The 24,264-nt window shown below is 45.9% G+C and overlaps 1 protein-coding gene across 4 annotated transcripts in view; it reads left to right on the forward strand.

Moving 5' to 3' along the window:
* The window catches only part of PROM2 (prominin 2), a 239,050-nt gene that overhangs the window by 204,793 nt on the left and 9,993 nt on the right, over positions 1 to 24,264 (forward strand). For 2 of the 4 annotated variants that reach the window (XM_073653664.1, XM_073653667.1), the window contains one exon: positions 18,259 to 23,395. The exons of 1 other annotated variant lie outside the window; for it this stretch is intronic. In XM_073653664.1, coding sequence (XP_073509765.1) covers positions 18,259 to 18,325 — 67 coding nt within the window. In that variant the 3' untranslated portion in view covers positions 18,326 to 23,395. Of the gene's footprint in view, positions 1 to 18,198; positions 23,396 to 24,264 lie in introns of those variants that run through there. One more of the 4 variants, XM_073653666.1, reaches the window with a different exon arrangement.

The raw sequence follows: 24,264 nt of genomic DNA on the forward strand, positions 1-24,264 counted from the left end.
AATCTGCAGGGGGTTGAATACTACTTGTAGGCACTGTATAGTCATGCGAAAAGAAAAGAGGTGGAGGAGTAAAAGGAGGGGGAGACACAGATATAGGCATGTCATGCCCTTCTAAAATCCAAAAAGTGAGAAGCCGAGACGGCCAGTCCGCTCCTGCCCGTGCCACCTCCGTGTCGCCGGGTTTGTGCCAGAGCCGCGGTGAACCCTGACGGCCAGCCCCCCTCTCCCAATACTGGTGCCTGTCCGCTGGTGGGTCGAGAGAGCCCCCCTGTGGTGGAGGCAGCTCTAAGCTTTTTAATTTAAATTGTCCCTCTAATTTGAATGAATACACTTTAAATCCATTTACAAGGATCTATTGGAGGGCAAGTCTCATGCCAGCAGCCGCGTAATTCCAGCTCCAGTAGCGTCCACTAAAGCTGCTGCAGTTAAAAAGCTTTTATAAGGATCGAGCTCGGCTGTCCACCGCAAGGCATCCTAGTGCCAGTCCCAGCCCCTATGCCTTGGGGTGCCTCCTGATGCTCTTCACTGAGTATCCCGTGGTCCCGAAGCATTTCCTTTGAAAAAATTAAGTGTCCAAACTACAGGTGGTGTAGCTTGCTTAACAGCCGGGATAATCCGCTGACTAGCAGACACTGCTACTAGGCACAAAGTATTTCCTGGGCTAGATGCAGTTAAAAATTTGTAAGTAGATACTCTCGTTGGATGCTGAGAAAGCATTCCATAAGGTCTCCTGGCACGCCATATATGATTCTCTTAAAAAGCTTGGGGTAGGGGTCTAGGGGACCCTTTTATAGCCAAAATCACGGCCCTGTATCACAATACGTCACCTAGGCTGAAGATAAATGGAACTGTAGCACCGAGGGCTCGGTTGCTACAGACGTATTGCACCTCACCCAGAGGTGTGATATCTCACTCTCAGATAAGGATGGAGTGTGGATCAGGACCCGACACCTGCATGCATTACACCACATTGCCGTGGGGCAGGGCGACCAATATGCCCCTGAGATGGGCACGACAGTCCCTGTCCCTGGCTGGAGTGGGGGGAGGGAACACTGAGGAAGGGGAACCCTGCAGTGCAGGAGCAGGGAGGAAGCAGTTCCTGGGTGCATTGAGAAGGGAGTATAAAAGGTGGGCACCATCTTAGTTCAGTGCAGAGAAGTCTGAGCAGAAGTGGCAGGGAGCAGGGGCTCTGCATGAGCTCTGCTCCGGAGGCGGGCCTAGTAACAGAGGCCCAGGCCTGCAAGAGGGAGAAGGAAGGAAGAGGAGTGGAGAAGGCTCCAGGAACGAGGAATGAAGGGATCCCAGGGGTGCGGACGGGCGAGTCGCCACCGCACGCCCGAATCCACCTGCGTGGAGGGGTCAGGCCAAAGGGGGAGACCGGTCCCCGAACTAGTGGAGGCAGGAAACGACCCTCAGCTAGAAACCGGAGGCTCTGACATTTTATGTGGCGCAGCCCCTTGCTCCACCCGCTAGGAAGGCACCACATAGGGTCAGGGAAACTGGCGCCAAGTTTACCAAGAGGAGGCCCGAGGCAGCCGGACAGAAGTGTTGGTAAGAAAGGCCAGACAAAGGACACACAAAGGGGGTCCTGTGAAGCGCTCCAAAGTTATCTGGGAGTTGTCTGAGCCCCTCACCTGGTGAGCACAGTACGACGTGGGCAGCCGTTACCTGCAGACGTGGTCTGGATAATAAGAACTGTGAGTAAAGGCCCTGAACTGCATCACTGACTCCGTGTCGTTACTGCTGCTGCCCTGCACCATCACCCCCATCCTCCGCATACACTGCCCTGAGGCTATACTCCTCCCGTGGGGAGTTATGCTACGCTCTGCTACACCCACAACACCAGCCTTAGCGGTCTGCCCTGTAGCGGCGGTTCACTCTGACCGCAATCCACGGGTGGCGTAGTCGGACATTTAAACATCAAAACCACATAAATAGTTCCGCCACTGGTTTGACCGCCCTGAGCCACGGAACCGGATCGCCGCCACGAAGACTACAACCACCAGCATCCACCAAAAAGGGTCCGGCTCCGGGTGTCCCAAGGCCCAGGGGGTGCGTCAGAACATTTTCATCACCTTTCACAATCACCAATGGGACAAGGCAGGGATGTCCTCTGTCCCCTCTCTTATACATCCTAGTGACGGAGCACCTGCTCTCATCAATTCGCCATAACCCCAATATTAGGTGGATTGAGGTGGGAGGCACCGAGTACAAGTGCTCTCTATTTGCTGATGATGTCCTAGTATATATCACTCAATCACATATATCCATCCCTGCTGTTATGGCTGAAATAGATCACTTTGTTACATGGTAAAATTTTAAAATCAATGCAGCGAAGTCTGAGGCCCTCGATGTCTCCCTCCCTAAATCCATATAGGATTCCATCCAGTCCAACTTTCCCTTTGCCTGGCCCTCACAGGGTATCAAATACTTAGGAATCCCTATTCATAGAGACCTCTCCCATCTATGTTATCTTAATTTTGGGCCCTTTATTGAACAATTCCATACAGACCACGGTTGGCAAGTTAGAACTGTAAGATTCACTACGTGAACCACTGGTGTTTTGTGGAAAAGCACATGTACACCGCGTTCCAAATTATTATGCAAAAAGTGTTTAGGAGTGATAAGGGAAGAATTTGTTTGTTTGTCAGTTAAACTCATTGATGGTGATGTGTGTCAGGGCTCTTTATATCACTGTAAGCAATTGCAGACACCTGTGCTAATTAGTTTGGCAGGTGTGTCCAATGAAAGGCAAGACTACTTAAGAAGGCTCTCTCACATTATTAAGCAGCCTACATTTTCTGCCAAAATGGGAAAGAAAAAGGATGTGTCGGCTGCTGAGAAGCAACAAATTGTGGAGTGTTTAGGTCAAGGCATGACTACAATCAACATTGTGCGATGATCAGGATGAAGTGTCTTGGCAATCAAGAAGTATGTAGCTGATTCACAGTACACACGTGTGCGTGCTGATAAGGGCAAATTGAGGACTCTTTCCTACAGGCAATTACGTCAGGTTGAAAGAGCAGCGGCAAAAAAGCCTTGTCATAGCAGCAGACAAGTTTTTGAAGCTGCTTGTGCCTCCAACGTCCCCCGAACAACAAGATGCAGGGTCCTTCAGAGGTTTGCAGCTGTGCATACGCCATCCTGTCGACCTCCTCTATCCACTTCACACAAGCAGAAACGGCTCCAGTGGGCCAAACATTACATGAAGACTGATTTCAAAACTGTTTTGTTCACGGATGAGTGCCGTGCAGCGCTCGATGGTCCAGATGAATGGAGTGGAGGATGGCTGGTTGATGGACACCCCACGCAAACACGGCTACAGCGCCAACAAGGAGGAGGTGGAGTAATGTTTTGGGCTGGAATCATGGGGAGAGAGATTGTCGGCCCCTTTAGGATCCCTGAAGGCGCTAAAGATGAACTCCATAATGTATGTGGATTTTCTCAAACAGCACTTCCTGCCATGGTTCAAGAAGAAGAACCGTGTATTTCACAGCAAGATCATTTTTCTGCATGATAATGCACCATCTCATGCTGCACATAAAACATCTGCATCTCTGGCTGATATGGGCATAAAAGGGGACAAACTTATGGTGTGACCCCCATGCTCCCCTGACCTCTACCCCATTCAGAACCTTTGGAGCATCATTAAAAGGAGTGTCTATGATGGCGGGAGGCAGTTCACATCTAAGCAACAGCTCTGGGAGGGTATTCTGTCCTCATGCAAAACAATTGAAGCAGAAACCATCCAAAACCTGACAAATTCAATGGACGAGAGAGTTCAGAAGCTCCTTTCGAACAAGGGGTCCTATGTGAAAATGTAACATCACCTAGAATAAAGTTTTGAGTTGAAAACTGTTTGATTTCAGTTTCTAACAACCTGCTAATGCTTATAATTTCAAAAATGACCATTTTTTTGGTCTTTATTAAAATGAAAAGGTTGATCGAAAAGTTTGGGGGATCGAAGAGTGTGGCAACCCAGTAGTCATGATTACTTCGAATTCTGACAATATGAGGGTCATGCTGCAGGTAGTGCAGCAAGAAGGCACTTATGTGTCTTGCGCATCTCGGAGCCCCAAAATTATTTTCCGGGCTAGATGCAGCTAAAAATTATTTTTAATTTTAAATCTGGTGAAGCTTATTATAGATGGCCTAATAGGATCAGTGCTGCACACTGCTACAAAGCCCAAATTATTTTCCAGTCAAGATACAGATAAACATGATTAGTAATTTGAAAGCTTAAAACGGTTGGTAGGGTGATTTTAACCAATCATCAAGCTTTTACTCTCCCCAGGATGACACAGGGGTAGAAAAGTCGTTTCAGATCCATGATTTGTTCATCTTTATGAACGTGAGTCTGTCTACATTATCAGTGGAGAGCCGCGTGCGCTTATCTGTCAGCACACCACCAGCAGCGCTGAACACACGTTCAGACAGAACGCTGGCTGCGGGGCATGACAAGATCTCCAAGGCGTAAGTGGCTAGCTCCGGCCATTTATCCAGATTGGAAGCCCAAAAAGAGCAAGGGTCCAGTGACACAGTCGTGGCTTCAATGTTTACTTGGAGATACTCCTGTACCATCGTCTCTAGGCGTTGACTATGTGTCAGACTTCTTGTCTCCTGTGGCCTTGCAAAGGATGGGCTAAAAAAGTGGTGAAATGATTCCGCAAAATTGATGTTACCAGCAGATACTGTGGTTCTGTTACGGTTTGAGTGCTGAACACTTGACGGTCCCACGGTTGGCAAGTTGGAACTGTGAGATTCACTACGTGCACCACTGGTATTTTGTGGAAAAGCACATGTAAGATTCTGCAACAGTCTCTGCTGATACTCCTGCATGCGTGCATCCCTTTCTATGGCAGGAATAATTTCTGCAAATTTACTTTTGTACCGGGGATCTAACAGTGTGGCAACCCAGTAGTCAGGATTATTTCTAATTCTCACAATTCGAGGGTCATGTTGCAGGTAGTGCAGCAAGAAGGCACTCATGTGTGTTGCGCATCCAGGAGCACCAAGTCCCTGTTGTGTTGGTGGCGAGGTAACAATCATGCTTCCTTCCTCTGTCCTCTCCCCCCAACCTCGCACAACAGAAATGTGATCAAGGTCTCCCTCATCTGATGAGTCTTCCATCAGTTCGTCCTCCACTTCTTCCTGGGCTCCTGCACCTTCCTCACTAGTTTGGCTGCTACCATGCGCCCTGGTAAAATCATCTCCCCCACCCTCACATGCCTGCCGCCCTGGTGCTGCCGACCGTCTGGACCTTGCAGATGTTAGCCCTTCCGCATACAACTCCTCCTCCTCTACTTCCTCCACCTCCTCTTGTGCCACCACCTGACTCCGAATTCTGTTTAACATGTGCTCCAGCATGTAAATCACCGGAATAGTCATGCTGATAATGGCATCGTCAGCACTAAACATCTTCGTCGCCATTTCAAAACTGTGCAGAAGGGTGCATAGGTCCCTGATCTGAGACCACTCCTCCAGCGTGATTTGCCCCACCTCTGAATCTCGTTGGCCCAGGCTATACGTCAGAACGTATTGCACCAGGGCTTGTCGGTGCTGCCACAGTCGCTGCAACATGTGCAGAGTTGAATTCCACCGGGTAGGCACATCGCATTTTAGCCGGTGAAGTGGCAGGCCCAACGACTTCTGTAGAGATGTAAGTCGCTGAGCTGCGGGATGCGAACGGTGGAAGTGAGCACACAGCGACCGTGCCCTCTGCAGAAGGCCATCTAGTCTGGGATAGTGAGCTAAAAATTGCTGGACAACCAGGTTCAACACGTGAGCCATACAAGGCACGTGTGTGACATTGCCCCGGCGAAGGGCCGCACCCAGGTTTGCAGCATTGTCGCACACGGCCTTCCCTGGTTTCAGGTCCAGTGGAGACAACCATTCATGAAATTGGTTCTCCAGAGCTGACCACTTCTCCTCAGCTGTGTGACTCACATTTCCCAGACATTTCAATGTAAAAACCGCCTGATGACGTTGAGCCCTACTGCCAGCATAGTAAGGAGGTGTGTAGGATCCCTTCTGCGCAGTTAGAAAGCTTGTGGCATGACCAGACAGGCTTTGGGTGCAGGTGGAAGACCGAGAGGAGGTTGAGGAGGCAGAAGCAGTGGAGGAAAAATGACATAAAGAGGATTGACGCACAACTCGTGGGGACGGCAAGACTTGGACAGCAGCCCCTTGTCCTGCTGTCACCATAGTTACCCAGTGCCCAGTCAGCGACATGTAACGCCCCTGTCCATGCCTACTCGTCCAAGTGTCTGTGGTGAAATGCACCCTGTCACACACAGAGTTTCTCAAAGAAGCGGTGATGTTGTGTGCGACATGCTGGTGGAGCGCAGGCACACCTTTCTTTGAGAAGTAGTGCCGACTGGGCATCTGGTACTGGGGCACTGCGACGGACATAAGGTCTCGAAAATCCTCTGTGTCCACCAGGCGGAAAGGTAGCATTTCTGTAGCCAAGAGCTTGCAGATGGTGAAATTCAACCTCTTAGCTTTCTCATGGCTAGGAGGAAATGGTCTTTTACTTGTCCACATCTGAGGGACCGAGGGCTGGCTATTGTGCTTAGACGGGGTTGATAAGGGTGTCCCCGGCAAACTGCCGGTCTGTGAGGAAGATGCAGGCGGACATGTTAGGTTGCCTTGATCCAAAGGTGGTGCTATCGATGTCGGACAGCGCTCAAGACCAGCTGGTGTTACCACCTCCAAAGAAAATGATGACCTGCCAATCACGCTGGCTGTTGCGGGTAAAGAGGTGGCAGGTCTGCGCCCCAAAACAGGTGTGACTGCTGTCCCCCCAGTCACAGAGGATGAAGAGGCCGCGGATGCACAAGATATGGCAGACGGTGGTTGGCCCGGCCGGCTAGACCGCATTGTAGCACACTGAGCTTCCCACTGCAACTTATGCTTCATGTCCATGTGCCGGTTCATGCATGAAGTACTCAAACTATGTATTTTTTGGCCTCTACTTAGCTTTTGCTGACAAATGTTACAGATAACACGAGTTGGGTCATCTTTATCGATCTGAAAAAATGCCCAGGCTATGCAAGGCTTAGCACCCATGCGACCTGAAGAGCCACCACGACTTGTGGTGAGAGGCAGAGTTGTGTTTGAGGATGCAGTTGTTGACGTGCTTCCAGTACTACGTCTCTGTCCAGGAAGGCGCAACCTGACCTCGTCGTCACTAGCATCTTCCTCCACCTCCTCTGCTGACCTCATCTCTTGGCTGACTGTGGGTTGACAGTAAGTGGGATCTCCGACCTCATCATCATCACCCTGTGCGTTATCACACCCGTCGTCCTCAGAGCCAACCTGTTCCTGCCCTGACAAAAAACTAAAGTTGTCGCTCCAATCAGGTATTTGAGTCTTATCATCGTCTTCCTCATTGTCTCCACCAACAGGAGTTACAGTTTGGGAATGAGGGTCTACATTATGGTCAGAACCTTCTGCGTCTGGTCCTGGATCCGACTCATAAAGATTCTGGGCATCAGTGCAGATCATTTCCTCGTCTGGATTCACAGAAGCGCTGGAGTCGACCTCTGATTCCCAGGCTATAGTATGAGTAAACAGCTCTGCAGACTCAACCATCTGTTCTACCTCATACTCAGACGGGCAGCTGGAGATTTGGGAGCTGTGAGGAAGCAAGTGCGATTTGGGTGACACCTTTGAGGACTGGAGTATTTGTGATGTTGAAGCTGATGTGCAGGAGAGCCCACTTAAAGGAGCACTTGATATCCGTTGAAGCACCTGCTGTTTTTCTGCCTCATCTGGAATTTGTAGCGATTGGCGTGGCCGTAAGAAAGGGATCTTATCACATTGTCCGCTAAAAGAAGTAGACATTTTAGTTTGGCTGGAAGATGGTTTTTCTTCTGCACCTACCCCACGGACACAACCTTTTTTCCCCTTCCCAACACGCCTATTCCCCTTTCCACCAGCAGCAGGCCTTTTTCCACTCATTTTGGTGGTTAACTAATTCACAACTCTGGAGTTGTTTGCACAAAAAAACAATGGATGGTAACCGAGCAGAGCTGAGTGGCCAAACTGTGGTATTAGGCCAAAACTATTGGCTGGGTTAGATGCAGAAAAAAATTATTTTTAATTTGCAACCTGATGGAGGTCAGTATAGATGGACTAATAGACCAAGTCCCACACACCGCTAGAAGCCCAAATATTTTTTCAGAGCTAGATGCAGAAATTTTTTTTATTCAATTTGCAACCTGATGGAGGTCAGTATAGATGGACTAATAGACCAAGTCCCACACACTGCTAGAAGCCCAAATATTTTTTCAGAGCTAGATGCAGAAAAAAATTATTTTTAATTTGCAACCTGATGGAGGTCAGTATAGATGGACTAATAGAACAAGTCCCACACGCTGCTAGAAGCCCAAATATTTTTTCAGAGATAAATGAAGAAAAAAATTATTTTTAATTTGCAACCTGATGGAGGTCAGTATAGATGGACTAATAGACCAAGTCCCACACACTGCTAGAAGCCCAAATATTTTTTCAGAGCTAGATGCAGAAAAAAATTATTTTTAATTTGCAACCTGATGGAGGTCAGTATAGATGGACTAATAGACCAAGTCCCACACACCGCTAGAAGCCCAAATATTTTTTCAGAGCTAGATGCAGAAAAAAATTATATTCAATTTGCAACCTGCTGGAGGTCAGTATAGAAGAACTAATAGAACAAGTCCCACACACTGCTAGAAGCCCAAATATTTTTTCAGAGCTAAATGAAGAAAAAAATTATTTTTAATTTGCAACCTGATGGAGGTCAGTATAGATGGACTAATAGACCAAGTCCCACACACTGCTAGAAGCCCAAATATTTTTTCAGAGCTAGATGCAGAAAAAAATTATATTCAGTTTGCAACCTGATGGAGGTCAGTATAGATGGACTAATAGAATGATGCTATGCCCAAAAGATTTTACTTCACTAGGTGCAGTAAAAAAATTGGTATTCTATACACAGGTGGTATATCTTGCAACACAGATAGGCTACTCCACTGACTAACACACTCTGCAATAGGCCAAAAAGGATTAGCTTTGCTAGATTCAGCCAAATGCTGTGAAAAAAACTTGCACAGCACTGGCACAGACCTGCCTGGCAAAAACTGATAGGAACTGATGTAACCTAGTCCTGAAAAGGACTCCAATTACAATTAGTCTTTACTCCCACAATCTATCTATTTAAGAGCACAGACCTGCCTGATAAAAGTCGTAGGAAATGCTGTAACCTAGTCCTTAAAAGGACTGCAATCACAACTCTTCCCTACTCCCAAGCTATCTGTAGATTTGTGTGAAATTTGGCTTGAAATTAACAAGGTATAGCACACACAGCAACAGCGGTGCCGTCTAACACGCAGCTGCAGCAGTGAGAAAATGGTGGCGACGGGGAAAATGGCTTGGTCTTATAGGGCAAGGACATGTGACATACACTGCCAATCACACATGCCCTTGCTTGTGTGAAAAAAAGCACTTCGCTCCGTGTGTGCGCTGCTGATAGGCTGACAGATTGCACCTCCCCACTGCAAATGCGGGAAAGAGAAAAAAAAATGGAGATCTTCATTGTTCCTGTAGAGATCCATCCCCTGCCCCTCCCCCCGCCCCGCTGTACACTCAAACTGCGTATTAACATTAATTTTCATCATTACTGAGAAAAAATCCAGTTATGATTTTGGTGCACGAACAGTTATCGAACATAACCTCGAACAGCCGAATTTTTCTCAAATTGTTCGTGTTCGCCGACCGGCTCGAACACCGCCCAAAACAGCTCGAATTTGAGATTGGCGAACAGTTCGAGTAGAACAACGCTCATCTCTAGAGATGAGGTCAGCAGAGGAGGTGGAGGAAGATGCTAGTGACGACGAGGTCAGGTTGCGCCTTCCTGGACAGAGACGTAGTACTGGAAGCACGTCAACAACTGCATCCTCAAACACAACTCTGCCTCTCACCACAAGTCGTGGTGGCTCTTCAGGTCGCATGGGTGCTAAGCCTTGCATAGCCTGGGCATTTTTTCAGATCGATAAAGATGACCCAACTCGTGTTATCTGTAACATTTGTCAGCAAAAGCTAAGTAGAGGCCAAAAAATACATAGTTTGAGTACTTCATGCATGAACCGGCACATGGACATGAAGCATAAGTTGCAGTGGGAAGCTCAGTGTGCTACAATGCGGCCTAGCCGGCCGGGCCAACCACCGTCTGCCATATCTTGTGCATCCGCGGCCTCTTCATCCTCTGTGACTGGGGGGACAGCAGTCACACCTGCTTTGGGGCGCAGACCTGCCACCTCTTTACCCGCAACAGCCAGCGTGATTGGCAGGTCATCATTTTCTTTGGAGGTGGTAACACCAGCTGGTGTTGAGCGCTGTCCGACATCGATAGCACCACCTTTGGATCAAGGCAACCTAACATGTCCGCCTGCATCTTCCTCACAGACCGGCAGTTTGCCGGGGACACCCTTATCAACCCCGTCTAAGCACAATAGCCAGCCTTCGGTCCCTCAGATGTGGACAAGTAAAAGACCATTTCCTCCTAGCCATGAGAAAGCTAAGAGGTTGAATTTCACCATCTGCAAGCTCTTGGCTACAGAAATGCTGCCTTTCCGCCTGGTGGACACAGAGGATTTTCGAGACCTTATGTCCGTCGCAGTGCCCCAGTACCAGATGCCCAGTCGGCACTACTTCTCAAAGAAAGGTGTGCCTGCGCTCCACCAGCATGTCGCACACAACATCACCGCTTCTTTGAGAAACTCTGTGTGTGACAGGGTGCATTTCACCACAGACACTTTGACGAGTAGGCATGGACAGGGGCGTTACATGTCGCTGACTGGGCACTGGGTAACTATGGTGACAGCAGGACAAGGGGCTGCTGTCCAAGTCTTGCCGTCCCCACGAGTTGTGCGTCAATCCTCTTTATGTCAAAGTTCCTCCACTGCTTCTGCCTCCTCAACCTCCTCTCGGTCTTCAACCTGCACCCAAAGCCTGTCTGGTCATGCCACAAGCTTTCTAACTGCGCAGAAGGGATCCTGCACACCTCCTTACTATGCTGGCAGTAGGGCTCAACGTCATCAGGCGGTTTTTACATTGAAATGTCTGGGAAATGTGAGTCACACAGCTGAGGAGTTGTGGTCAGCTTTGGAGAACCAATTTCATGAATGGTTGTCTCCACTGGACCTGAAACCAGGGAAGGCCGTGTGCGACAATGCTGCAAACCTGGGTGCGGCCCTTCGTCGGGGCAATGTCACACACGTGCCTTGTATGGCTCACGTGTTGAACCTGGTTGTCCAGCAATTTTTAGCCCACTATCCCAGACTAGATGGCCTTCTGCAGAGGGCACGGTCGCTGTGTGCTCACTTCCGCCGTTCGCATCCCGCAGCTCAGCGACTTACATCTCTACAGAAGTCGTTGGGCCTGCCACTTCACCGGCTAAAATGCGATGTGCCTACCCGGTGGAATTCAACTCTGCACATGTTGCAGCGACTGTGGCAGCACCGACAAGCCCTGGTGCAATACGTTCTGACGTATAGCCTGGGCCAACGAGATCCAGAGGTGGGGCAAATCACGCTGGAGGAGTGGTCTCAGATCAGGGACCTATGCACCCTTCTGCACAGTTTTGAAATGGCGACGAAGATGTTTAGTGCTGACGATGCCATTATCAGCATGACTATTCCGGTGATTTACATGCTGGAGCACATGTTAAACAGAATTCGGAGTCAGGTGGTGGCACAAGAGGAGGTGGAGGAAGTAGAGGAGGAGGAGTTGTATGCGGAAGGGCTAACATCTGCAAGGTCCAGACGGTCGGCAGCACCAAGGCGGCAGGCATGTGAGGGTGGGGGAGATGGTTTTACCAGGGCGCATGGTAGCAGCCAAACTAGTGAGGAAGGTGCAGGAGCCCAGGAAGAAGTGGAGGACGAACTGATGGAAGACTCATCAGATGAGGGAGACCTTGATCACATTTCTGTTGTGCGAGGTTGGGGGGAGAGGACAGAGGAAGGAAGCATGATTGTTACCTCGCCACCAACACAACAGGGACTTGGTGCTCCTGGATGCGCAACACACATGAGTGCCTTCTTGCTGCACTACCTGCAACATGACCCTCGAATTGTGAGAATTAGAAATAATCCTGACTACTGGGTTGCCACACTGTTAGATCCCCGGTACAAAAGTAAATTTGCAGAAATTATTCCTGCCATAGAAAGGGATGCACGCATGCAGGAGTATCAGCAGAGACTGTTGCAGAATCTTACATGTGCTTTTCCACAAAATACCAGTGGTGCACGTAGTGAATCTCACAGTTCCAACTTGCCAACCGTGGGACCGTCAAGTGTTCAGCACTCAAACCGTAACAGAACCACAGTATCTGCTGGTAACATCAATTTTGCGGAATCATTTCACCACTTTTTTAGCCCATCCTTTGCAAGGCCACAGGAGACAAGAAGTCTGACACATAGTCAACACCTAGAGACGATGGTACAGGAGTATCTCCAAGTAAACATTGAAGCCATGACTGTGTCACTGGACCCTTGCTCTTTTTGGGCTTCCAATCTGGATAAATGGCCGGAGCTAGCCACTTACGCCTTGGAGATCTTGTCATGCCCCGCAGCCAGCGTTCTGTCTGAACGTGTGTTCAGCGCTGCTGGTGGTGTGCTGACAGATAAGCGCACGCGGCTCTCCACTGATAATGTAGACAGACTCACGTTCATAAAGATGAACAAATCATGGATCCGAAACGACTTTTCTACCCCTGTGTCATCCTGGGGAGAGTAAAAGCTTGATGATTGGTTAAAATCACCCTACCAACCGTTTTAAGCTTTCAAATTACTAATCATGTTTATCTGTATCTTGGCTGGAAAATAATTTGGGCTTTGTAGCAGTGTGCAGCACTGATTCTATTAGGCCATCTATAATAAGCTCCACCAGATTTAAAATTACTAATCATGTTTATCTGTATCTTGACTGGAAAATAATTTGGGCTTTGTAGCAGTGTGCAGCACTGATCCTATTAGGCCATCTATACTAAAGCTTCACCAGATTTAAAATTAATAATAATTTTTAGCTGCATCTAGCCCGGAAAATAATTTTGGGGCTCCGAGATGCGCAAGACACATAAGTGCCTTCTTGCTGCACTACCTGCAGCCTGACCCTCATATTGCCAGAATTCGAAGTAATCATGACTACTGGGTTGCCACACTCTTAGATCCCCCAAACTTTTCGATCAACCTTTTCATTTTAATAAAGACAAAAAAATGGTCATTTTTGAAATTATAAGCATTAGCAGGTTGTTAGAAACTGAAATCAAACAGTTTTCAACTCAAAACTTTATTCTAGGTGATGTTACATTTTCACATAGGACCCCTTGTTCGAAAGGAGCTTCTGAACTCTCTCGTCCATTGAATTTGTCAGGTTTTGGATGGTTTCTGCTTCAATTGTTTTGCATGAGGACAGAATACCCTCCCAGAGCTGTTGCTTAGATGTGAACTGCCTCCCGCCATCATAGACACTCCTTTTAATGATGCTCCAAAGGTTCTGAATGGGGTAGAGGTCAGGGGAGCATGGGGGTCACACCATAAGTTTGTCCCCTTTTATGCCCATATCAGCCAGAGATGCAGATGTTTTATGTGCAGCATGAGATGGTGCATTATCATGCAAAAAAATGATCTTGCTGTGAAATACACGGTTCTTCTTCTTGAACCATGGCAGGAAGTGCTGTTTGAGAAAATCCACATACATTATGGAGTTCATCTTTAGCGCCTTCAGGGATCCTAAAGGGGCCGACAATCTCTCTCCCCATGATTCCAGCCCAAAACATTACTCCACCTCCTCCTTGTTGGCGCTGTAGCCGTGTTTGCGTGGGGTGTCCATCAACCAGCCATCCTCCACTCCATCCATCTGGACCATCGAGCGCTGCACGGCACTCATCCGTGAACAAAACAGTTTTGAAATCAGTCTTCATGTAATGTTTGGCCCACTGGAGCCGTTTCTGCTTGTGTGAAGTGGATAGAGGAGGTCGACAGGATGGCGTATGCACAGCTGCAAACCTCTGAAGGACCCTGCATCTTGTTGTTCGGGGGACGTTGGAGGCACCAGCAGCTTCAAAAACTTGTCTGCTGCTATGACAAGGCTTTTTTGCCGCTGCTCTTTCAACCTGACGTAATTGCCTGTAGGAAAGAGTCCTCAATTTGCCCTTATCAGCACGCACACGTGTGTACTGTGAATCAGCTACATACTTCTTGATTGCCAAGACACTTCATCCTGATCATCGCACAATGTTGATTGTAGTCATGCCTTGACCTAAACACTCCACAATTTGTTGCTTCTCAGCAGCCGACACATCCTTTTTCTTTCCCATTTTGGCAGAAAATGTAGGCTGCTTAATAATGTGAGACAGCCTTCTTAAGTAGTCTTGCCTTTCATTGGACACACCTGCCAAACTAATTAGCACAGGTGTCTGCAATTGCTTACAGTGATATAAAGAGCCCTGACACACATCACCATCAATGAGTTTAACTGACAAACAAACAAATTCTTCCCTTATCACTCCTAAACACTTTTTGCATAATAATTTGGAACACAGTGTAGATGTGCTTTTCCACAAAACACCAGTGGTTCACGTAGTGAATCTTACAGTTCTAACTTGCCAACCGTGGTCTGTATGGAGTTGTTCATTAAAGGGCCCAAAATTAAGATAACATAGATGGGAGAGGTCTCTATGAATAGGAATTCCTAAGTATTTGATACCCTGTGAGGGCCAGGCAAAGGGAAAGTTGGACTGGATGGAATCCTATATGGATTTGGGGAGGGAGACATCGAGGGCCTCAGACTTCGCTGCATTGATTTTAAAATTTGACCATGTAACAAAGTGATCTATTTCAGCCATAACAGCATGGATGGATATATGTGATTGAGTGATATATACTAGTACATCATCAGCAAATAGAGAGCACTTGTACTCGGTGCCTCCCACCTCAATCCACCTAATATTGGGGTTATGGCGAATTGATGAGAGCAGGTGCTCCGTCACTAGGATGTATAAGAGAGGGGACAGAGAACATCCCTGCCTTGTCCCATTGGTGATTGTGAAAGGTGATGAAAATGTTCTGACGCGCCCCCTGGGCCTTGGGACACCCGGAGCCGGACCCTTTTTGGTGGATGCTGGTGGTTGTAGTCTCCGTGGCGGCGACCCGGTTCCGTGGCTCAGGGCGGTCAAACCAGTGGCGGAACTATTTATGTGGTTTTGATGTTTAAATGTCCGACTACGCCACCCGTGGATTGCGGTCAGAGTGAACCGCCGCTCCAGGGCAGACCGCTGAGGCTGGTGTTGTGGGTGCAGCAGAGCGTAGCATAACTCCCCACGGGAGGAGTATAGCCTCAGGGCAGTGTATGCGGAGGATGGGGGTGATGGTGCAGGGCAGCAGCAGTAACGACACGGAGTCAGTGATGCAGTCCAGGGCCTTTACTCACAGTTCTTATTATCCAGACCACGTCTGCAGGTAACGGCTGCCCACGTCGTACTGTGCTCACCAGGTGAGGGGCTCAGACAACTCAAAGATAACTTTGGAGCGCTTCACAGGACCCCCTTTGTGTGTCCTTTGTCTGGCCTTTCTTACCAACCCTTCTGTCCGGCTGCCTCGGGCCTCCTCTTGGTAAACTTGGCGCCAGTTTCCCTGACCCTATGTGGTGCCTTCCTAGCGGGTGTAGCGAGGGGCTGCGCCACATAAAATGTCACAGCCTCCTGTTTCTAGCTGAGGGTCGTTTCCTGCCTCCACTAGTTTCGGGGACCGGTCTCCCCCTTTGGCCTGACCCCTCCACGCAGGTGGATTCGGGCGTGCGGTGGCGACTCGCCCGTCCGCACCCCTGGGATCCCTTCGTTCCTCGTTCCTGGAGCCTTCTCCGCTCCTCTTCCTTCCTTCTCCCTCTTCCAGGCCTGGGCCTCTATTACTAGGCCCGCCTCCGGAGCAGAGCTCATGCAGAGCCCCTGCTCCCTGCCACTTCTGCTCAGACTTCTCTGCACTGAACTAAGATGGTGCCCACCTTTTATACTCCCTTCTCAATGCACCCAGGAACTGCTTCCTCCCTGCTCCTGCACTACAGGGTTCCCCTTCCTCAGTGTTCCCTCCCCCCACTCCAGCCAGGGACAGGGACTGTCGTGCCCATCTCAGGGGCATATTGGTCACCCTGCCCCACGGCAATGTGGTGTAATGCATGCAGGTGTCGGGTCCTGATCCACACTACATCCTTACCTGAGAGTGAGATATCACACCTCTGGGTGAGGTGCAATACCTCTGTAGCAACCGAGCCCTCAGGGTGCTACAGTTCCATTTATCTTCAGCCTAGGTGACGTATTGCGATACAGGGCCGTGATTTTGGCTATAAAAGGGTCCCCTAGACCCCTACCCCAAGCTTTTTAAGAGAATCATATATGGCGTGCCAGGAGACTCTATGGAATGCTTTCTCAGCATCCAACGAGAGTATCTAATTACAAATTTTTAACTGCATCTAGCCCAGGAAATACTTTGTGCCTAGTAGCAGTGTCTGCTAGTCAGCGGATTATCCCGGCTGTTAAGCAAGCTACACCACCTGTAGTTTGGACACTTAATTTTTTCAAAGGAAATGCTTCGGGACCACGGGATACTCAGTGAAGAGCATCAGGAGGCACCCCAAGGCATAGGGGCTGGGACTGGCAGTAGGATGCCTTGCGGTGGACAGCCGAGCTCGATCCTTATAAAAGCTTTTTAACTGCAGCAGCTTTAGTGGACGCTACTGGAGCTGGAATTACGCGGCTGCTGGCATGAGACTTGCCCTCCAATAGATCCTTGTAAATGGATTTAAAGTGTATTCATTCAAATTAGAGAGACAATTTAAATTAAAAAGCTTAGAGCTGCCTCCACCACAGGGGGGCTCGCTCGACCCACCAGCGGACAGGCACCAGTATTGGGAGAGGGGGGCTGGCCGTCAGGGTTCACCGCGGCTCTGGCACAAACCCGGCGACGCGGAGGTGGCACGGGCAGGAGCGGACTGAACGTGTCGGCTTCTCACTTTTTGGATTTTAGAAGGGCATGACATGCCTATATCTGTGTCTCCCCCTCCTTTTACTCCTCCACCTCTTTTCTTTTCGCATGACTATATGTACTTGTCACTTTTCCATGTGTTAGTTGTGTCTTCTGAGCAGTTTGTCAGCTTTTGGACACCTTTGAAGGTGTTTTCTATGTGTTTCTATGTGTTTTTGTTTGCCTGCCATTGGTTTTAACGGTGTTCGAAGGTGTTCGACGAACAGTTCGACGAACAGTTCGGCGAACACACGGGTGTTCGACGAACCGAACCGAACTCGAACACTACGGGGGTGGCTCAACACTAATTATGAAGTACAAGTAAAATAAAAAAAAATCAGATGTTTGTCTACTGAACTGATTTACACTAGCATACACATAGGACATGTTTGCTTCTTTCTTTTGGGTCATACTTTTCTCATTTCTTGGTGTAAATATTTTTCAGTGGATTGATCCAAGGAACCTGTAATCACAAAATTAAGAATCTCTATTAATATCTTTTATCTGGTTATCTTTTCTTTTATTATTAAATACTTGTGTTCTGTACTGTCTTCAGAGGAGTTATCAAGTTTAGGAAAAAAAACCAGCATCAAATAATGAAAAACCAAAACTATTCACCTATTCTATGCCCTGCCGATCCAGCAATGACAATCCAGCTTCTCTGTTTTCAAGTGGCAAGCCCAGGGTTGGACTGGCCCACCAGAGAACCGGAGAATCCTCTGGTGGACCCTGGTTTCTCCTTCAGGAGAGTTCATAGTGCAAACCTTGCAGATGCTTTGGGGCTCTTGAGTTGGGGAGAAAGGTGGATCCTCAGAATCAAATGCTCTGGTGGGCTCAATGTTCTTCAGTCTGACACTGGGCAAGCATGTGGCTCAGCACTGAGTCATGATGCCAGTTGTATGAAATTTGATCACTGGGACCACTGCTTGACCATGGCTGGAGCATCAGAGCTGGATCATCTGAAGGTGGAAGAGCTGAACAGTGTTGCTACATTTTATAGTATGTTTTTATTCTGTTTCTCAAACTAGATAACCACTTTGCACTTTTGTTCCATACGATTCTATTCCTACTCATATACTCCCAATGCCCCATACTAATCTGGTCATCATCTGTTTTCTGTTTCTTTGGGTTTGTCATGCAGACTATCTCTGACTCTCTAGCCCACCATCTTTGCCTCTTATTTTCTCTGCTCTACCTGCAGAGGTCGAACTCCCGAAGAAGAGAATCTTTTCCCAATGGCTCCAATCACAGAGATTGGGAGATATTAATTCTGATCTCCAGAGGGGTTTTTTTCATACGTGAAGATGAAGATCCTCGGGACTTCATGGTGAACTTTTGATGGAGCTACGTCATCTAAGTTGGATCACAGAAGTATGTTAACAACATGAGAGGAGCTCTATGTAATAGTATACCAGGGCCCTTTACATGTAAGTGACTACTCATGAATGGCCCAGAAACAACAACATTGGATTTTTCAAAAATTCGTTGGCCACATGACAAAACGCATACACGCATCAATAGTCATGAGAACAAAATTTATGATAAAAAAAGTCATTTATTTTTGACTGGGCTCCACAAGAAGAAGAACATCGTAGGTTCTTGCACTGCTTAAACCCTAACAATAAGAATGGGAACCCAAGAAGCATGTGCTTAACTCCCCTGCAGCGCCCCCGAAGGAGAAGATAATCATCCCATAATTGCTATTGAAATCAAGGAGTTTTCAATGTAATGACTACAACTGTTGGGTCACAGACATAGTCGCCCTGGCTTCTAAATCAGGGTTCTGAATGGGATACTCCCTTCTATCTAAGCCTATTTGAAAATGGGTTTTCCGAATCAGACATCTTAAAGGAATTGATTATTATACTGTAGGTTGACACTATTTATGGGTACTTACATTGTTTCTGTAAGTATTACTCTACAAGAACCAAAACTAACAAAGCTGGGATCCAGAACCCGTCTATGAATCCACGTTCTAAGATGTGCCTCAAAATTTGTGAGTGTATTTTGCCTACCTCAAAAACATTTAGATCTACTCTACAAGACTATACAACCCAATTGTTAGGTATGTTGCACAAAATGAGTCTTTAATTGCACTGAAATCCCTTACCATTATCTACTGCAGCATCTAAGCAAGTGAATGAGGACTGTGCATTTCTTCATCAACCAAGATGACCACAGAATTAATGTGCCAAAAAAGAATATGAGCTTATACTGTATATAAACACTGTAAAAATGTGAAAGAAATGTCAAAAAGCCTTAGACTTCATTCACACGACTGTATTACCGGTATGCGTGTCTGTATTATACATATCCATAACACAGTGCCCATAGATTGCTATGACCCCAAACATATTGCCTCCAGTTAAATAAAGAGGAGTTTTATGGATTCACTCACATAAATAAGGACTGCTTCATGTGCTGGACAACAGGACTAGGACTGGTTGTTGGGCTATGTTGAAGGGGGTCCCACAGAATGCCTGGCACTTGAGATTGTGACCCCACAAGTGGTCATATTGATTGAAAAATAAAGCTGGCTACACACATGAGATATCTGCTACATAAACATTCATTCGGCAGCTCCCGAATCCTCTGGCATCTCTGGCTTATCTCCCATGAAAACAAAAGGATTAGGCATTGAAATTCCAACTGCCCGATCCTTCTCTTCATGTAACATCATCTATCGGAATAAAGGCTGGTGACTCCCATACACATCAGATGGTTGGCTGGAACAGCCAAAAATTGTCAGGTTCATCAGATTTTTATCTAGTGTGTATGGGAGCCTTTAGATTATTTTAGACATTGTATAGCACTAATTTAGACATTGTATAGCACTAATATTAGATGAGTTTATGTATAGTGATGTAAATATGATATTATTTATCACTGTATGTTGTTATTATTTGAGCACTTTATGGAGGTATTTATTTAGGCATCGTATGGCACTATTTTTGCAGTACATGGTGGTAGCAGAACAGAAAATCATAGTTAGTTAAGCCGATATTTAATAGTGATAACATATGGCACAAGTATTGGGGCACCATAGTACATGGCGCTTATAAATATAAAATTGTTTTAGTAATTCCTATGCTGTTTTTATTCTTACATTGTTTTTATTCCTACACTTTATGCTGCCAATAACAATAAGCAATCAATTTCCCCTCATTGCTAGTAATCCATGACAAAGCCGCCGCTGGAACCCTACTCTAATCTACTCAATCCTGTATATAATACAAGACCAGCTTTAGGCCAATTTCTCACTTCCGATATTCATGGCTCACAAACTGTGATATCCAGACAGGTCATGCGTTTCCTGACCCAAACTCAACAGCCTCATACAGTAGATATAAAAACTCTACACACCCATTTTTAAATGCCAGGTTTTTGTCATGTAAAAAAATCAAAACCCAAGATAAAAACATAATAAGCAGATACCCTGCAGTAAATAAATAAACAGCAATAATGCATGAGAATAATATAGGGTACTTAGTTAACATAATTTTGACTGAAAATTTTAAAGGGGTCTGAATACTTTTCGTACCCACTGTAATAAGCAAATACCCTGCAGAAAATAAATAAACAGCAGCGGTGCATGAAAATAGAGTGCTAAGTTAACATAATTTTGATTAAAAAAATGTAAAAGCCATCCCACCACGTCACGGTGACCCTATTCGGGATGGTCCTGACCGCTAATATTAAAACCATAATTCAAAAAGATATGCTTGGAGCAAAGCCAACACTGTGCATCACCAAAAGAACACCTTACCCACAGAGCAGCATGATGGAGGCAGCATTATGCTTTGGAGCTGTTTTTCGGCAGCTGGAACTGGGGCTTTAGTCAACGTACAGAGAATTATGAACAGTTCCAAATATCAGTCAATTTTGTAATAAAATACTACTGCAAGGAAGAAGAATGCCAATTGTTGATGTGCCATGCTGATAGACTCCTACCCAAAAGTTTGAATGCTGTCAAAATTGAAAGTGCATTTCAACAAAGTATTTGTTTGAGGGTGTGCATATTTATGCAACTACATTATTGTACTTCTTTATATTTATTTTTCCACCCAAAATTTTTTTTGTATATTTTTCAATTGAATTGTACAGAACATTGGTGACATCAAAGGTGAGAACAGTTCTGGAATGATTCTTCTTGGTATGATATTTTACATAGTAAAAACCTGGCATTTTAACAAGGGTGTGTAGATTTTCTATATCCACTGTATTTGCCATTGAGGCTGCTGAATTCAGGTCCAGACTTCACTTTCTATGGCTGGTCTTGTAAAAGATACAGGATTGAGCAGGATAGGGTGAGGTCACCGCAAGGGCTTTGAAATCGATTATTAGAGAAAAAAGGTGGTAAATTGATTGGTTATTGTTATTGGCAGCACAGTTGTGCAAAAAAATGTTTTATTTACCGAATATTTCTAATAATCTATTTCTAAGTAGCTGCACATTTCATTACAGAGTCACATTTTAATGACGTCTAAGCCATAGGCTGGGTATGTGGTGATCATATGTGGGATCCTATCCTAAATGTCAAAGCTCCTTGATTTCACAGCAGTATGACTGATTACCTGCAGGTTTAATTGCTGTGATTACCTATATCACCATGTTAACAGCAGTATATGTATAGATATATACTGTAATTTCATGTCATTATCAATTTCAAAATTAATGCAGACAATTAGTAGATTAATATGAACTTTAACACAATCTCATCCCACATGGATCCATCTTCCTACTAATGAGAACAACACGAGCTAATTATCTCCTGATCCCAAGCAAATACAATTGACCTTGCACAAAAATAATCTCCAAGGTACAATATCTAAAGGTTACACAATAGATATTTAAAACCGATCTGTCACCAGATTTCATAATATTATCTGCATACATTATTAACCCCTTATCAACATATGATGTACAGTTACAGTGATATGACGGCTCTCTGACTTTGATGTGGGTTCAGGAACTCAGGATCTTTGCTGGCAGATGATGGCTGTTATTCAGCCATCATCTGCCTCAAACAACTGAGCATACAGCGGAGGTATCTAGCCTGAAAATGTGTGACAACAACATTTGCTCATTTCTAGGGGGACGTACTTCTCTAACTGCTCATTGGTGCTTCTGGTATGCGATCGCGGGGCGCCAATTGGTTGCATTGACAGCTGGGGGTCTGCTGACCACAGTACACCTGTAAAAGCCGTGGGTGGCGTTCATAGGAAGCTGTGATTTTTGCTATATATACTTCAATACTGTAGAATAGCTGTAGATAATGAAGGTTGGAAATAGAAAACTCAAAAAACAATTGTAGAATTGCGCTTTTTTTTATTATTTGCTGCAATTGTAATTTTTTTTCTCTCTTTCCACATGTTAAATAGATGGTTTCATTCAAAAGCACATCTTGTCCAGCAAAAAAAACAAGCCCTCACACAGCGACACAAAAATAAAAAAGATATGGCTCTAGGGCGAAGGGGAGGAAAAAACAAAAGCTATAAAAAATGGAACATTGCCCAGTTGGGAAGGGGTTAAATAGATTTCTTAGACCTGCTACGGCTGGGATACTTACTTTAAAAACCCATACTAAAATAGTTATATAGTCCCCTTTGAAGATTTTCCATTAAGATATTAAAAAAAGCATTTTATGTGACCACCTATGCATCATAATGAATTTCCAAGTCGGCACACAAACCTCATCAGGTTTCAAAAAATCTATTTAATAATATATGCAGTTTTAGAGATGAGGAAATCTTTTGAAATTTGAATTTGATTAATTTTCCTAAGCCTCCAGTTGGCTGAAAACGTGTATGACAATATTTTATTTCTCTCACTCACTAATCATCTTCACTGCTGTCACACACTATCTCTACGGTTTATTCAGTGTTTTATGTTTTGTTCTCCCTATCTCTATTGCTGCTCTATTGAGTGGGAAGTATAGCACTCCAGCACTATTCCCCACCCATCGCTGCCTCCTCCTACTTGTCTGACAGCCTCTACGCTGTGTGACTTCAGGTAATTGAGCTGACAGTCAAGCAGGGGTGGGGAATAGAGTTGGAGTGACAGAGTTTTCAAATCTACAATATTCATTTGCATATCAATTCAAATGTTGATTTCTCAGTGATGGAGGAAGGGACTAGCCATGAGAAGTTATTGCTGGACTTTTCTTTGACATCAATATGACATTTGTGAGGGTCCATCACCCAGCACCCCCATCTCTCTCATTACTTTGTGGAAGTATACGGCACTCCAGGGTTCAGAGACGAGGTACTCAAGTAGGGTTCCAACCCGCTGATAATCAAGTAAGAGACTTGACACTCAAAATGCAGTGGAATGAAATAAATTCTTTAATGGCAATCCAAACAGTTGTTGTTAACTAATTCTGATGAAGGTCCAATGTTAAGATTGAAACGTTAACAACAACTGTTTGGATTGCCAATAAAGAATTTATTTCATTCCACTGCATTTTGAGCGTCAAGTCTCTTACTTGCCACCTCTCTCATTAGTTTCCAGATCTGGTCAGATCTACAGTGTAGTGAGCAGAACTTCAGAGCTTAGTGACATTTTATCGTGTTTGCTGATCTGTACTGCAGATAGAGCTATGGAGTTCTGCTATGTACAGTACTTCTGCCAAGAGCTTGTAACATCAGGATAATCTGGAAACAGGTGTTGGAACCCAAACAATTTTTACGTTGATGACCTATCCTAATCATAGGTGTATTAAAATACTGTGATATTGGTATTCTAAGTATATTATGCCAAGAAATTATTCTATTGAATTTGTCGTAATTATGATTATCCAAAAGAACACGTGCGCACACATACAATTTGCTTTTCAACTTGCCAAAAAACTTTAATGACATTAGCAAAGCATATGTGCCATAAGAACAATATTAAACATTTTTTTGAAAAAAGTGTCAGCCTCCATTATTTCTCCATGGACAAAGCACGAGACTCAATGAACACTATCTCTCTGTCTTGTCAGCGTTGATGTTCGAAAGCCATATCAAGATGTTTGGTAGGGTTCACAGCTTCCTCATATTGAATTTCTACAGGCAAAAGATCGCGCATTGCCTGCCCCGGTGTTACGGATCTGGGTGGTGTAACCTCTGTGCTGCGGAGCAAGGAGGGACCACAGGGGCGTAACTAGGTATCAACTCGGACTGACCAAGGTCGCACGGCGGCTCAATCGACTCCGTGAACCAGGGAA

This window comes from Phyllobates terribilis, unplaced genomic scaffold (assembly GCF_046119375.1).
Source record: "Phyllobates terribilis strain yellow unplaced genomic scaffold, ASM4611937v1 Scaffold_11__3_contigs__length_659146591, whole genome shotgun sequence".
In the NCBI taxonomy this organism is placed as follows: Eukaryota; Metazoa; Chordata; class Amphibia; order Anura; family Dendrobatidae; genus Phyllobates; species Phyllobates terribilis.